Source organism: Sander lucioperca, chromosome 1 (genome assembly GCF_008315115.2).
Source record: "Sander lucioperca isolate FBNREF2018 chromosome 1, SLUC_FBN_1.2, whole genome shotgun sequence".
Classification (NCBI taxonomy): Eukaryota; Metazoa; Chordata; class Actinopteri; order Perciformes; family Percidae; genus Sander; species Sander lucioperca.
This window is the reverse complement of record NC_050173.1, coordinates 29,418,562-29,434,681: the sequence shown is the minus strand read 5'-3', so window position 1 is coordinate 29,434,681 and position 16,120 is coordinate 29,418,562. Positions and strand designations below refer to the sequence as shown.

At 40.4% G+C, this 16,120-nt stretch overlaps 1 protein-coding gene and 1 long non-coding RNA gene across 7 annotated transcripts in view; both read right to left on the bottom strand.

Moving 5' to 3' along the window:
* LOC116052330 overlaps positions 1-16,120 on the bottom strand; it is an 85,932-nt gene that overhangs the window by 16,381 nt on the left and 53,431 nt on the right. For 4 of the 6 annotated variants that reach the window (XR_004898793.1, XR_004898795.1, XR_004898791.1 and 1 more), the window contains 4 exons: positions 5,755-5,865; positions 3,718-3,854; positions 2,700-2,812; positions 589-687 (listed from right to left, as the gene is read on the bottom strand). This is a non-coding gene — a long non-coding RNA (uncharacterized LOC116052330). The remainder of the gene's footprint in view (positions 1-588; positions 688-2,699; positions 2,813-3,717; positions 3,855-5,754; positions 5,866-16,120) is intronic. The other 2 variants (XR_004898797.1, XR_004898796.1) reach the window with 1 other exon arrangement.
* Positions 9,404-15,519, bottom strand: zic6 (zic family member 6). Its single transcript, XM_031302924.2, has 2 exons — positions 12,811-15,519; positions 9,404-10,901 (listed from the first exon to the last, which is right to left on the bottom strand). Exons 1-2 carry the CDS (start codon positions 13,766-13,768, stop codon positions 10,279-10,281), a joined length of 1,581 nt encoding a protein of 526 aa, XP_031158784.1. The 5' UTR covers positions 13,769-15,519; the 3' UTR covers positions 9,404-10,278.

The following is a 16,120-nucleotide window of genomic DNA, read 5'->3' as shown; positions in this document are numbered from 1 at the left end:
AAAAATGGAAATGATCAAAGAGCACTCTTTCATAACTTCTGTGATCTGTGAGCTAGAATACACAGGGACTTCAGTCCTCCACGCTGCTGCGGCCTAGGCTTAACTTTGACACACACACACACACACACACACACACACACACACACACACACACACACACACACACACACACACACACACAACTCCACCCATCTGGCTTTCTCAGGGGACAATAAAAGACATATTGGCCTCCATCTTTGCTCAGGCTGTCCACCCATTAAACAGAACTAATAGAAAAAACAGCATAAATTAATATCAATATATCTGATATGATATATGAGATGAGCGATCATCTATATAGGCATCCTGGGTGATGGATTTACAACATAGAATAACCGTTTTTATTATGGAGATGAATAATAAAGCGTGTTTAGATAATTATGTCAGTGACTTCACGTTGCCTCTGGCATCTTGTTCACATGTGTATTACCAACAGCCCACGCTGGTTCCTGATCCGATTACTCGGTTGTTTATGTTACTGGCTGGTATCTTTACTTTATTTGTTGATAAAAGGAAGTAAATGTACATTTCAAAACATTTTGTACTTACAGTACAGCTGTGTGGTAGGAAGCTGGAGAGAAGGAGTGGAGTCTTCTTTTCCCTATAAGCTTCTTGGCATTATTTATGGCCCCTCAAACGTGGTATATCCTAAATTAAGTCAATGTACAGAGCATAGTTAATGATGTGTTTGATCAATTGGTAATAATACAAGTTAAATACAGTACAGTTTTTAGTGATTAATGTATAGCTGGGCTTGGTATGCTGGTGCTCTTAAGTTTCAGATATTGTACAATTTCAAACAAGAATGTCACTGTTTCCACAGCAAACTCATCTGTCTTCTCTTCCACATGTGTTGACCTGATATCTGTCAAAGCAGGGTGGGGATTTTGGTTTTGTTATACTGAAGGCGTTGCATTTCCAAGGGAATAAGTTATTTTTGTTGCAGATACATACAGTGAGGAAAATAAGTATTTGAACACCCTGCTATTTTGCAAGTTCTCCCACTTAGAAATCATGGAGGGGTCTGAAATTGTCATCGTAGGTGCATGTCCACTGTGAGAGACATAATCTAAAAAAAAAATCCAGAAATCACAATATATGATTTTTTTAACTATTTATTTGTATGATACAGTTGCAAATAAGTATTTGAACACCTGTCTATCAGCTAGAATTCTGACCCTCAAAGACCTGTTAGTCTGCCTTTAAAATGTCCACCTCCACTCCATTTATTATCCTAAATTAGATGCACCTGTTTGAGGTCGTTAGCTGCATAAAGACACCTGTCCACCCCATACAATCAGTAAGAATCCAACTACTAACATGGCCAAGACCAAAGAGCTGTCCAAAGACACTAGAGACAAAATTGTACACCTCCACAAGGCTGGAAAGGGCTACGGGGAAATTGCCAAGCAGCTTGGTGAAAAAAGGTCCACTGTTGGAGCAATCATTAGAAAATGGAAGAAGCTAAACATGACTGTCAATCTCCCTCGGACTGGGGCTCCATGCAAGATCTGAGAAATCAGCCCAGAACTACACGGGAGGAGCTGGTCAATGACCTGAAAAGAGCTGGGACCACCGTTTCCAAGGTTACTGTTGGTAATACACTAAGACGTCATGGTTTGAAATCATGCATGGCACGGAAGGTTCCCCTGCTTAAACCAGCACATGTCAAGGCCCGTCTTAAGTTCGCCAATGACCATTTGGATGATCCAGAGGAGTCATGGGAGAAAGTCATGTGGTCAGATGAGACCAAAATAGAACTTTTTGGTCATAATTCCACTAACCGTGTTTGGAGGAAGAAGAATGATGAGTACCATCCCAAGAACACCATCCCTACTGTGAAGCATGGGGGTGGTAGCATCATGCTTTGGGGGTGTTTTTCTGCACATGGGACAGGGCGACTGCACTGTATTATGACCGGGGCCATGTATTGCGAGATTTTGGGGAACAACCTCCTTCCCTCAGTTAGAGCATTGAAGATGGGTCGAGGCTGGTTCTTCCAACATGACAATGACCCGAAGCACACAGCCAGGATAACCAAGGAGTGGCTCTGTAAGAAGCATATCAAGGTTCTGGCGTGGCCTAGCCAGTCTCCAGACATAAACCCAATAGAGAATCTTTGGAGGGAGCTCAAACTCCGTGTTTCTCAGCGACAGCCCAGAAACCTGACTGATCTAGAGAAGATCTGTGTGGAGGAGTGGGCCAAAATCCCTCCTGCAGTGTGTGCAAACCTGGTGAAAAACTACAGGAAACGTTTGACCTCTGTAATTGCAAACAAAGGCTACTGTACCAAATATTAACATTGATTTTCTCAGGTGTTCAAATACTTATTTGCGGCTGTATCATACAAATAAATAGTTAAAAAATCATACATTGTGATTTCTGGATTTTTTTTTTTTTTTGATTATGTCTCTCACAGTGGACATGCACCTACGATGACAATTTCAGACCCTCCATGATTTCTAAGTGGGAGAACTTGCAAAATAGCAGGGTGTTCAAATACTTATTTTCCTCACTGTATTTCTGAGACATACCCCAGTTACACAGAAGAATTGCATAATTTTGTCAATTACATAACTGAAGGAATACCATGACATTCACACCACAACAGTACAGATAATGTAGATAAAGGAGTGGAGCTGAGGATAAGTGCTAATTACCTCAGCCATATCCCGCTTTAATAAAGGAACTATATGAAAAGCTCTGTTTTTGCATAGGTGATGGATTTTTGATCCCCTGCCTCTTCCAGATACCTCGAACACAGGATTATTCCCTGCGGACAGAAATAGATGCAGTCAGTTCTGCCTTGTTCTTTTTGAAAGTCATCTGTGGAAGAGTGCAAACTTCACTGGTTTAAGTCAACAGTGATACTGGCATAGTACTGATCCATGGGACAAAAACACTGCAGCTGTTCTTGATGTTTAATGTGTTAAAAGAGCTCACACACACACACCTACACATCCCATTACCATATCATAGCATACATCCAATACAAGGTTAGGCTGCCTCATTGATCATGAAAAAGATGAAGGGACAGTCTATCACTTTCCCTTTGCCACTCTTAAATCCGTTACCTGGGCTCTTCAAAGCAGCACTAGTGGCTAATTACTCTCTCTCATGCCCCTTGTGCTCCCTTTAGCCTGTGGCTAATGATAAACAGTTCCCATCAATAGTTCTTTCACTTCAGAGGAACCTAAATGACAATTTGGTCTGTTTGGATTGTTTCATTGTTGAATGTAAACAAATAAAGCAACAACTGGTTACCTTGTATTTATTCCTGCTATCTCTGTGCCATGAGAGTGCTTCTGTCTGTGTCTTGCACTTCGGGGTCAACACCACACCAAATCACATTTGTCCCCTCCATTAATGTCACGGCCTTAAAGCAACATATCACAGTGCGGAGCTTGGTCTAACTGTAATTGAAAAGGCCCAAGGGGAATTCCTGGGTAGTGTGTGGGGCCCGCTAACCCCCCGCCACCCTACATCCATCATTGTAAAGTTAGGCCCTGGGGTGTTCTTGTTACGCTGAAGGTTAACAGTGAGATCGCCATGCGTCCTCACTTACAGCTCTCTAAAATGTGGCCCTGTAGGGCCCCAGGATTGCAACAAACGCTACACATCAGATGAAGACAACATACAGCATCATGTCAAGTACATATTAATTTGACGGCCACATACGCAAGTAGTGCAAGCTTGAGCGTGTCAACACGTCCCTGTTGATCTAATGGATGGACTTCAATAGGGATGTGATCAGAAACAGAATCCTTCCTTCAGATGTTCACAGGCTTGATTACACAGCCACCTTGCAATGCATACTGCAACAGATAAAATTAAACACTCCCGATTACTTACTGCTTTGAAACACCCGGGACTGTGATCAATGTGATCTCTTTTTTTTTTACGTTCAACCTCAAAGGACAGAGATTTGAGAAATCATACAAAAAGTATTCAAATGCAGTATCTCATAACAGAAGCGATTTGTTGCTAATGAAATGTGATAGTTTTGAGAGACAGCAAAGGCAACAGGCACGTAGGGTCTCTTGCAACTGTTTTTGTAAAATCTAAGGCATTGTGCTCTTTAGGCGTTACGATCAAAGCCTTTATAACATTTTCTAACAAACGCTTCAAATGAATTCAGTAAAATGTGAATCATTAAGCGGAGGTTTTAAAAATGTAACAAAAGAACATAACAAAGATCATATACCGTAGAAGTGTAAAGAAGCACAGATTAAGATAAAGGCATCAATTCCTGCTCCTACGTGCAGATTTAAGCATATTCATCTGGCTCTTCACATACATGAAAGCTACCAGCTGCCCTTGCCAGCAAGTGGAGGACATTAAGGCTCAGCCTGGTTGATCTCTGATGACAAGGGTCTGGAGGAGGGATTAGAAGCAAGGGGACCAAAGTTATGGTCATTCCCTTAAAAGGATGGCACTGCATCATCATAGGCCTGGAGCTTACAGGAGTTGAAAGATCTTCAAAGGTCTGCTCACCCCACACAACCTGCTCTAACTCCCCCAAAAAACTTAGATGTATAAACTTTGAAAGATGGGGACTTTTAAAATATGATTTATTTTCCTTTTGCATTGCATCAGGATGCAACAAATACAGCAGGCCATATCTAAAAACTTTTCCTCTCAGTTTGTTGTTTATTCTTCGTATGAGGTCATCATTGTCAGTCATTTGGTTATCTCGTGAGCTTACCAGCTCATAGGAGACCATTAAAAGTCTTCATGATATCTCAGAAACTGGCTCATCAGAAAATGTCAAAATATCTGTTATGTAAGGCATGGATAATAAATGAAAAAAAGAAGAAAAAAAAGACATCTTTTTATGAACCATCCACAGGGGCAAGTTGCAATGCATCAAAAGACAAATATGCATTAGATATGAGGATAGGCGGGGCATTTCTATTCCGCTGCATGTGGGCTATTCAGCGATACTCCGTTTTTGGCAAATTCTGTAACAATAGTTGGAGAGCGGAGTGTTCAAGGGGCTTGGGCTTAAGTTGACAGTGGAGCAACCATTGGGGAGAGTGAATAGGAGCCTAGTTTAATAAGCCCTAGTGCAGGCTGGACTACACAGGGGGCTGGCACCGCTGAAATCAGAAAACTGCAGATGAAGATGAGAAAGAAATCTAAAGGATCAGTCTGATTAAGTCATAAGAGCACAGCGCAGGGACTCCACATTCATATTCACCATTCCATGGTTTGTAAACACATTAAACATGTGCACATAATTGTAATGATTGCATTATCTTACATTAGAGCCCTGCTTCTGAAGGTGTGTTAAAGATTATTAATTGTCAAGCTGTCAAATTAACACAGGCTTAGACATGAAACAGATTACCTTACTAATGTTCTCAGAGAAGAACTAGTGACATGAGCTACACATTCTCGTCACTCCACTGTTTCTTCTTATTGACAGTTCTATTATGTATTGTTCAATCTTTTCCTTTAGAATCAATTGTTGTTCATTGTTACAATTGCCCTCAGTATGCATTGTTAGCATCATTGATGCTTCAATGCCAACCCCCTCAGTAGATACCATTCTCCAACCAGAGAGAATGTGAAAAATAAATGAAAGCAGCAGTGAAGCTGCATCCAGTTTACCATGAGGGGTTGCAATTCTCCATGGAGAGAGGGGCAGTGTATAGAAAAGCAGATATATGAGTCAAGTTCCATGCATGTTTGGAGGAGAATCTGGCGACTTACCATGGAACCACACTGGCAGAGATTAGGAGGCCATCATGAAGGAACCATAGAGGGTGAAGATAGCCAGGAGCTGCAGGGATAGAGATAGATGAGACGGAGGAACAAGAGGACCTGGCAAAAAAAAGGGGAGGGGACACAGGGGTGGATGAAAAGAAAGCAACTTGGGGATCAACATCACCACTGGCTTGAAGCCAGAGATTCAATTAAAATCGCACTAGGTCAGTCCGAGTCAACGCTGATACAGCCTCTTCAGCCCGAGCCGAGTGCTTAAACCGTACTTGGAAAAGTATGGGAGCCGCACAGTGTAAGTTACGCAATATGTCATACATGGTTATGATGATGCATAAAACCAAAGACCCTGGTGTGAAAAAGCAGCCCACCTCCTGGTACACAGCTGGGGCTCAACCCAAGTATGGCATAACAGAAACGCGGGGGGGAGGCAAGATGGCAATTCAATGTGTTCCAAGGTGAAATGGATTTATTTACAATAAACTGATACGTATACCATACGTATACCCTGTCCAAAATGGCGCCTGCGCTTGTTGCTAGGCAGAGAGCGCAAGAGTAAAGATGGCGGCGGGCAAGTGGCAAACTGGGAAGCAGAGGTCTAATCAGTTGTGATTACTGGGGGGAAGGGTGTGGCAGGGTTCAGTGATTATGGAATATTACCACCGCTTGGTCAAAAATACACGACTGAAGAATTACATAGGCCACTGTAGTCAGAGAAATTCACTGTTTAGGTTTCTGCCTTTTGGCTTCATACGTGTCCTCACACAACAAACGGAAAATCAGTTCAGTTCCATATTGCAAAAACAAAAGGCTTCTCTATGCACAAAATAGTGTTTGATCACCTCTATTGTGTTTTCTGTGGAGAGATTTACTATTTTTAGAAATGGAGAACAGAGGGGCAGAATATGGCAATGCATACAATAGTTGGGGTTTAGAAGATGAGCTCTGAGGTAGAATATCTTCAGATTCTTCTAAAAGCATTGATACTACAGTAACACTAAAAACATTTGATGCAAGCTATTGATAAGGTTGCAATACAAGAGAAAGATATCTCATACATTTCAGTCATCGCATCATTAAAGTACTCTGATCAAAGCCAACCTTGTTCACCTCAATTTACTGGAAGAAAGAAGCACTTCACAACTTAAATATTTTACAACATCAACCACTTGAAATGATCTATCTTAGACCATATCACACCACTTACCACAACATCTTCAACTCAAGGAAAATTATTATCTGAAACGACCTGAGCAGCACTGAATCAGCAGTACTTATCAGATACACATTCATTACTCATTAAACAAATAATAAAAAAGTAGTGTAGTTGTTGTCTTTATCAAAACGGAAATCCAGGTACTGAAACTTATGGATGGCTTTCAGCAAGATGCCTCATGGAAAGCTAAAAGCGGAAATGTACTGCAGTGAAACTCAAAAGGGATTTGCAAAATGCATCATCAAAAATTCTTGACTGTCCCTAAAGATGTATCCTCATAAATATTATGCACAACATGCACTTTTTAACCAGCACACAACACACAAACTACTTCATCACAGCTTTGCAAAATATTGAGAACAATTACAATTTGAGCACGTAAAATGTGCTTACAGTGCAATGTTTCACTCTAAAATATGAGAATTAAAACCATTTTGGGATGATTGTTATTTTGAAATGTTTGTTTGAATATAGAAGGATGAATGTAAAAATGTAAAAATAATGAGTGTCTTGTGGGCCTATCTTGCTAGCAATTTGTCTTATAACAGCACAATAACCAAAGTCTTCTGAACTTTTAAAGTGCCGAAAGTGTATTAATATGGTTGACACTGGAAGGAAAACATCTAATGCAGTCTTGGAGCATTCACTCCATGTATTTTGTTGCCATCCAGACAACTGCCCCTCCATCAAATCCTTACACTGAATAAGGAACATCCTTTTTACAGCTAGTTAGCTGTCAGATCACTGTAAGCATATATTTCAAAGACATGTAAAATCAACGCACTCTTGACCTGAATTTCTTTTGATATGTGTGAAGCAAATAGCATATATATATATATATATATATATATATATATATATATATATATATATATATATATATAATAGCAGTCATCATCCCGATGCAAAATGCTGACATCCATACATACAGGTACAAAAGCTTTGCTACTGGCAGAGGCTTTATTTCATTACCTTATTCATCATAATTGTGACCCATCCGACCTCCCTAATAATTAAGCTATTGCAGTGCTTTTCTGAGCGGGACGAGGACACTCACTAGGTACATCATCTTCAGCTACACGCCATTAAATGGCCCAATAACTGTACTTCAACCTGCTCACTCAGTTTCCAATCATTCTCCCTTTTAAGTTACTAATATTATTAGAGAGAGGTGTAATGTTTGACACAAGAAACAGAGAGAATGAGCTGTGTGACAATAATAACTCACTACGGAGGAGTTTAGCTCTGCTCCAGGACTAACAGTGAAACTGAATTCAAGCTCTGCTGAGGAAAATGCAGGCTTCAAAGAGAAATCTACTCAGCTTATTCTCTAAAATAATGAGGCGTTGGTTGAAATGTACATTCAAGAACACAATAAACAAGCAAACATGAACAAATATGCCAGCGAAACTGTATCATAGGTGGAGTGAAGCAAACATTTTACTATTAGCAGTGTGTGCAAGCTAACCTCTCTTTACCTCTGGCTTTATTTTTTTATTTATTTATTTTTTTTTTACTTTTTCAACTTTAATTAATGCCACATTACACAGAACACCACATATCTGTCCTCTCTTAGTAGTATTGTGATTTTTTATCAGTGAAATCCAAAAAATATGAATTCAGACTCAAAGTGAAAAGCTCACAGTTATTTGAATGCAAAAGCCTTTTAGAGTTAATATAAGTGTTGTGTTTGTGTTATGAATAGAATAATAGTAATAATAATTGAGCGTTTATGTATTAGTGTTTGGACAATATAAACATGTTTTGATGCTACATATTTGCGTTTGCAGCTTGCTTTCCTTCGAGGTAAGATGTTTTAGGGTGTGTGTGTGTGTGTGTGTGTGTGTGTGTGTGTGTGTGTGTGTGTGTGTGTGTGTGCGCGCGCGCGCATGTATTCGTGCATTGAGTGACAGAAAGACAGAGCAAGACAGAATCAAATGGAAATATAAAAATGGATTAATAGGATATAAAATCTGCAAATTGACCTAAAGTGGAAGAAAAAGCACTCAAGGAGGCGCCTCATTGAAAGACAGGATGCGCGTGACCTTGTTGCAAATACACCTGTATCCCAAAAAACGAAAATCTGATTTAAAAGTGAACGCTTAGTTTTGAGACGGCAGTTTGTTGTGCAGAGTGACCATCACATTAATACATGATTTGTTTTAAGCAATTTTGAGTACATTTTAGTTTCTCACGTTACTGTTGACAAGATTTGCCTTAATCAAACTAGTTTAATACCTTTGTGGTAAAGGTCTGACCAATTCCTGATATAAACACAGAATATATCTTTTGTATGTGAGAAAACCCACTGTGTTAGTTTGCACAAAATTGCAAACCTGCAAATATAGCGTGGGCTACTAAAGGATAAAATAAAAAAAAACAATGTGATGAAAATGCATTGATTGGGTTTAATCACACGCCTGATCAAAGAGAATATAGACACTTTAATAAAATATAGAATACATTAATTATACAGTATAGGCTTATGTACAGTATAACTGTATGCTAATTAATAGTATCACGAACACTGGTTTATGCTCACACTGGTCGTACTTTGCACAGAAATGTGAAATATACATATAATACAAACAAGAATACGAAAGTGTAATGAAAGGGGGACGAAAAGTGGAACTTAATCAAGTTGAGGGGAAAAAAAAAACCTACTGAGCCTCGCAGTATTTTAATTACAGACAAATCATGCTTCAGGCCCATCACGCAGGCCTGTTAGGTCTCAAAACGTAACTTGAGAAAAGATCTTTCTGATATTTATTTCATCTTGCGACATACATAAAGACATGAATAATGTTTCTATCTCCCCGGCATACATTACATCTAGTTTACATTCAACAGAGACCCCTACACTTAATGAAGGGCTACATTCAGCAAGACGTCTCCTTTTACCTTCCAGTCTAAGCTCAGAAGACTTAACACGCAGCTTTCCATTAAAATCCTTTGTAATTTTTTGTCTCACTTAAGATAGATATCTTTAATAATTATGCAACACAGCGAACAATTAGGCATATACACTTTGTAAAAGTTCCTATAACCCACTGTGGGAGAGATGTGGCTGCAAGCCAAACCCAACCAAACAGGCCTCACAACAACACATAAAGCTCGCCACATTGCACAATGCAATATTTCAATAGGATGACTCAGGACTTGTCACATAATATTTGATACTACATTCACAAAAATACAGAGAGTAATATAGATACAGCTGTACGTTTTTTTAGGCTATAACATGAAAAATTGGCCCGAAAAAAATAGGGTAGGTCGCCCGCATGTGTCCTAACAGGAACTCACAGAGACGGGATGTTGTTACATTGCTTTGGTGGGAAGGAGTCCACGCCGCTGTGGCATGTGTACCATCCGTTGACAATACTTTTCTGAAAGGGAGAAGTGGTGAAAGTCCTTGAGCTCTGGGCAAAAGTGTGACCTGTCTGGCCGCAGGGGTACTGGGAGGACTGGGACCTGTAGCTGCCTCTTTGTAGCAACAAAGGGTCCAAGAGGGGCTGTGACCTGTGTGTGGAGTAGTCCAAACTGCTGTCAAACGTGTGATGGAAACGTGACCTCGAGGTCGAATCATCTCGACTCTCTGGGGACAGGGGGACTTCTTGAGTTGAGGTGGGGGGGTGAGGAGGGCTGATATGGGCTCCATCGGGGACTCGGGATGACCTGGCCTCCGCAATGTGACCCCCGTCCCCGGGACGCGCGTCATCGCTTTCGGCGACGTGGGCCTTGTTGCAGTGGAGCTTCATATGCTTGCGCAGGGAGCTTGGGTGGGTGTAACACTTGTCGCAGCCCCTGACCTTGCACATGTAGGGTTTGTCACTGGAGTGCACGTGAGAATGCTTCTTTCTGTCGCTGCTGTTCGCAAACCTCCGGTTGCAGCCCTCGAACTCACATTTAAAAGGTTTTTCACCTAAACGTGCAAAGAGAGAAATGATGGCGAGTTACGAAAATGCTTGCAGGCCCGTGCATGCTCTCCTTGGCCATATATGCTAATATTTATAGCACTAAGTCAATTGAGTGCACTCTATATCACCATGGCATGTTATATGAAAAGTGAGCCTGCAAAACAAAACATGCACATTCAGGTTTCACTCGACACTGAAATGGCTATCTGATCTTAAGCTTTCAACCAGTGACACCGCTTTTAAGCCTTGGTTATAGATGCTAAAAAAACGCCACATCTTTATAGTTATTTGTTACTGATGTGCAAAAACTTGCGATGGGTCATAAAATTACAGAGTTCAAACTATTTGCTGAAACTTTGGTGCAGTCCTGACCGCAACAAGTGAGGCAGTTTGTCTGCGGACTAAATCAACAAGGCCGTAGTTAAACATGCATTAGATTATGGTAAACCTGTGGCAGCATGTGCAAAGATTGGTTTAAATGGAATTATCATGCATAGAATGAATTATGGCTATCAAGATGCTAATTGATCTTCTTGCACAAAATTGCCTATACAGCTGCGCACTGTCCCTCCTCGCACACACACTGATGTAGCGGACAATCAGAAAGAGCTGGACTCCCAATAAAACCTTAATAGTTTCTGTTAAATCATTGTGCAGGCCTGTATCTGAATGGATGTCTATCTTTTGGAATTTCACAGAAATGTTCATATATTTTTCTGACATAAATTATGTCTAATTAACACAATACGCATGTGCAGTAATAACAAATGTCATTAAGCGTCCCTTTTCTGTCTCTATTCTCTTTGCTTTCATTAGTAAAACAATTTAACACCAGAAGTAAAAGGGGGCGCCTAATAAATATTTTTTTTTCTCCAGCCTCTCTTTTTCTCTGAGGGCCATTCACTTCATTCGTTAATTATATTTTCAATTTAAATGCCTACATTTCAGTATTATTACACCTTGTGAGATCACGTTTCTACTCCAATCCCTAACGTGTGTGTAAAACACAAGTATAAAATAAGATTGCACAGTAAATCCTTTTTATAGAAGATATTAGATTCTGTGTTCAAATGGAGCATAGAAGGAAAAGCCCAGACAGTCAGTTTTTATGACAATTCCACAGTGCTGCCTTCATGGCAAGTAACAGGCCTATCAAAGTGATAGAAATTAGGATAAGGTTATAAATAAATTAGCTTTTTGAAATGTGACTCATTTTGTTTATATTGCTAATCATTTCATTTTGCTGACTGAGGTCATCCGTTGGCTCGCCTTTTTATTTCCTTCTAGGCCTACATCACTGTGTTATGTGCTCTGCTAGTCTTCCTGCACAGGAGATGAGTCCCTGGGAGGCAGATACAGCGTAACGGCTACGTCACAACTCTCCGGTGTCCCGGCATTTATTTAATAATTTCAGTGAATGAAGAGGGAGAGGCACCCAAACCACTAGGCCTGCAGAATATACTCGTTTGTAACTGGCTTACTACATCATCTGTGGTGCCTGCATGGAGCCTAAACATGCTTTTCTCCTGCAAAACCCACAGGGACGGCAAGAAGCAGCGAGAGAAGCTGTGCATAAAAACATTTTATAACAATGTTGGCCAAAATAACAGCACAGAATAATAATAATAATAATAATAATAATAAGAAGAAGAAGAAGAAGAAGAAGAAGAAGAAGAAGAAGAAGAAGAAGAAGAAGAAGAAGAAGAAGAAGAAGAAGAAGAAGAAGAACAATAATAAATTGTGACAGAATTGGCCTCCATAATTAATAACATAACGATATGTTCACACAGATAAACATTGCAAAACTCAAATAGCTTTTTAATTTAAAATATCACTTATCAAAAATGTATTATTAATATTATTAGTGTTATTAATATCATGAAATCGTGTGCATTAGTATAATTATGAACTAACCTGTGTGAGTCCTCTTGTGGATCTTTAGGTTTTCTGATCTTGCAAAAACTTTCTCACAGCCGTGAAAGGGGCAGGGAAAGGGCTTTTCCCCTGTGTGCACTCTGACGTGGTTCACCAGCTTGTATTTGGCTTTGAAAGGCTTCCTGTCCCTCGCACAATTCTCCCAGTGACACACATATTCAGAGTGATCTGGTCCTCCGACATGCTCCACTGTTACATGGGTGACAAGTTCATACATGTTCCCGAAGGCTCTGGAGCAAGACAGCTTCCCAGCCCCCTCTTGGCCGTCACTCCACTTGCACACCAGCTCATGCTTCACTGTTTGTTTAGAGCACCTGAGGAAAGCGTCGCCTCCTCCACGCTGAATTGCCATGTTGAGGGGTTTGTACAGACCCAGGAATTGTGAGACAAGTTGCTGGCTGTTTCCCTTGGGGTTGATAGTTTGGCCATAAGAGTGCGTCCGGCCGAGGAGGTCGCCAGGTAAACCCAGCATCATCTGGCTGCCAAAATCTCGAGATGCGTCGGTGGAGGCGTGGGCCTGCTCCTGATAACTTGAGAAAAAAGCATGGCTTCTGTTGTCTCTGTAGCCAGGAAAGTCACGATACCTTCCAATCCCGCCATGTTGGTTAGCTCTTGATGCCAGTTGATCAGTGACGGGTGGCATGCCGGCTCCAGAAAGATTGGCTCCAATGATAATGCCCCTAGGGCTATGCTCTAAGCGGTGGCTGGGGTATCCAGAGTCTGAAGAATTGGGAAACGAATGGTCAACATATGCACTGGACCTCGTCTCGGGGTAGTCTCGCAAATTGTGCGAGGGGCAGAGTTTTAAGGAACTGCCAGTGGGGAGTCCCATGTGCTCCCCTGCCAAAGGTGGCAGCACCACGCTGGGTTCAGTATTGCTCTCCCCGGGGTTGACGCAAGAGAGAGGGCAGCCACTAAACCTCGAAAGGCTTGTCATTTTTTGTTGTTGGTTTGGCTATGAGTTTGCAAAATCAACCGGATTCAGCATTCAGGATTCACCTAGAAATCCTCTTTCCATTTTCCCTGTTTGTGTATCATCTGCATGTGAAATTCTTGGCTGTGAACTTCGCAGAAGTAGGAACCAGACTCAATTTCGTTAAAGTTGGTGTGAGTCCCATGCCGTTCACTTTGCCCTCTTGATTTGTGGCAATAACCGTGGTAGTAAAAATGCTTCGAAACAGGCCATGGTGCAATATAAAAGCACAGCAGGCAAACCTGCTTTTAAAAAGGGAGCTTTGGGATTGGTTGGAATGCGCTGTGATTGACAGGCGCTGGGTTTGTTTTAAAAGGGACACGCAGGCGTTCACTGCACGACTCCGCTTTCAAATATCGCAGAGAAAATGCTTTGAAATGTGCCGCGATACATGCAAATATTGCTGCCTCTTTAACTTCAGGCGCCTTCTCATAAGACCACTTCTCTAAATCTCTATATGTGAAACAATGTAAAGGTTAATGTGTAATACTAATCATCTGATAAAAGTAAAAAACACAAGACTATCTACCGTCCTATATATCGCTGGAAATCTTGCCAAAGCAAATGTCCCACTCCTGCCCTGCAAGAATAATAGAGAGTGGCCATAGCTTGTCCAGGCCAATTATTGTCAAGACTTTCATTTTGAGTGGTGTGCCACATTTCAATACAATATAAAGTTACAGGAAAGTAATTCTAACAATTAATTCAGTTGTTTGAAATTATTTAAAATAGCCCATAATGCTTTCGTGCGTCATAGCCTTATGACCACAAAGTTTAAGGGTGTATTTGTTGGCTATGTAATATATAGTTGACTGAGCTCTCATGGAGGTAAGAGTATCTTTGCATTACACTTTACTTGTACAGTACATGCATTTTTTAAAGGGAACAAAATTACTTGTTGGCCTCATGTCCAAAGAAAAATAAAACTTGCATAAAGCAACAAGTAGTTCTATGACACCGGACCACCACCATATCATAATTATTTTATTGGAAAAAGTTATTTCAGATCATTTTCCAGCAGTGTCACTGAGGAATACTGCAGAACAGGATGTACTGTGTTACCTTTGAGTCCAACGTGAACTATAAGCTTTAATAAATTAATAATCATCAAAAGTGCACAATGCGTCTTGCAGCCTAGCACAGAAGTTATGTAAAATGTAAATTACGAAACGTCACAAACAGTAGTGGACAGACTCCACTGTTCCTGGGAAACTCTGATCAACTTTCTTACTATGGGGTGCTGTGAGGACAGCATCGTCCTCCTCTAGTGCAGGACATATTTCTGCACGTCTCCTCGCTTTAACGTGGCTTTGATTCTATCAGCGCACTGTCTTTTAGCAAACCAGTTCAGACAAATTCTTTTATCTGTTGCTTTTATTTAAATCTACACGACAGACTGAAGGTTCGAGATTTAAGGTGAAAAAAAAACGTATTTCCAAAGACAGTAGCTGGCGGAATTTTCATCCTTTTCTTAAAATAAAAAGCGGAAAAAAATCCTTTTCCACATTGTTATGCTGACGTCACCTGCAGTGGATCCTAGGCAGAGACAAAGCAAGGGGCCCACTTGACATTAAGTGCTGCAAAATAGTAGACATGCCCAGAACTGGCCTAATTCCGTCATGATTGTAATGGATGCTCATGTTTATCAACCTTTAACCCGATGCATTTCCGAAAATGATTGAGGGTTGAAGGCCAATAAAGAGAAAGTTTCCAATCTGTCATTCAGAAAGCAGAAATGACTGACAGACCTGCGCCCCAAATCATTCCAGGTCCTCATTTGCAGCAAGAAGGCCAAACAAGAAAGAGGACTACCTCTTTTGTGATTTAATAAACCGAATCTGTGAGTCATGCTCACCTTTTCAATAACAGTCACAAGTGTGTGCTATAGACCTAGTATATTTTGTATAAAGGACAAAGGTTATTTAAAGGCTCATAACATCTAGGCTGCATTTGCTTAAATGTTTAAATTATCCTTAACGTGGTCATAACTTAAATTCGAATTTACTCTAATAAGCAGTTTATTATTTAACTGCAATACAGTATGGACGTTTAATAATAACATCATAATCAACTACGAGTGTAGTAGCCTCCACTGGTGAATTTATATTTAGAATTTGCCAAATTCGTTTAACAAAAATTGTATTTCATAGGATTAAAGTTGTAGTGGTAGCTTCACAGTGTGAACAATACAATTGTAATAGTAATGGCAGAGACATGCAAACATAAACCACAATTAGTTATTACTTAGCTGAGGACTTTTTAATGTCCATCTTTACCATATTATCTGTTAAATTTGACAAAATATGCCAAGTCCAT

What these genes read in the sequence shown, in the direction of transcription:
- zic6 (XM_031302924.2), bottom strand. Translation starts at nt 13,768, where the DNA reads ATGACAAGCCTTTCGAGGTTTAGTGGCTGCCCTCTCTCTTGCGTCAAC. An exon ending in CCACAAGAGGACTCACACAG is followed by an intron (nt 10,902 to 12,810) that starts GTTAGTTCATAA and finishes TTGCACGTTTAG; the next exon opens with GTGAAAAACCTTTTAAATGT.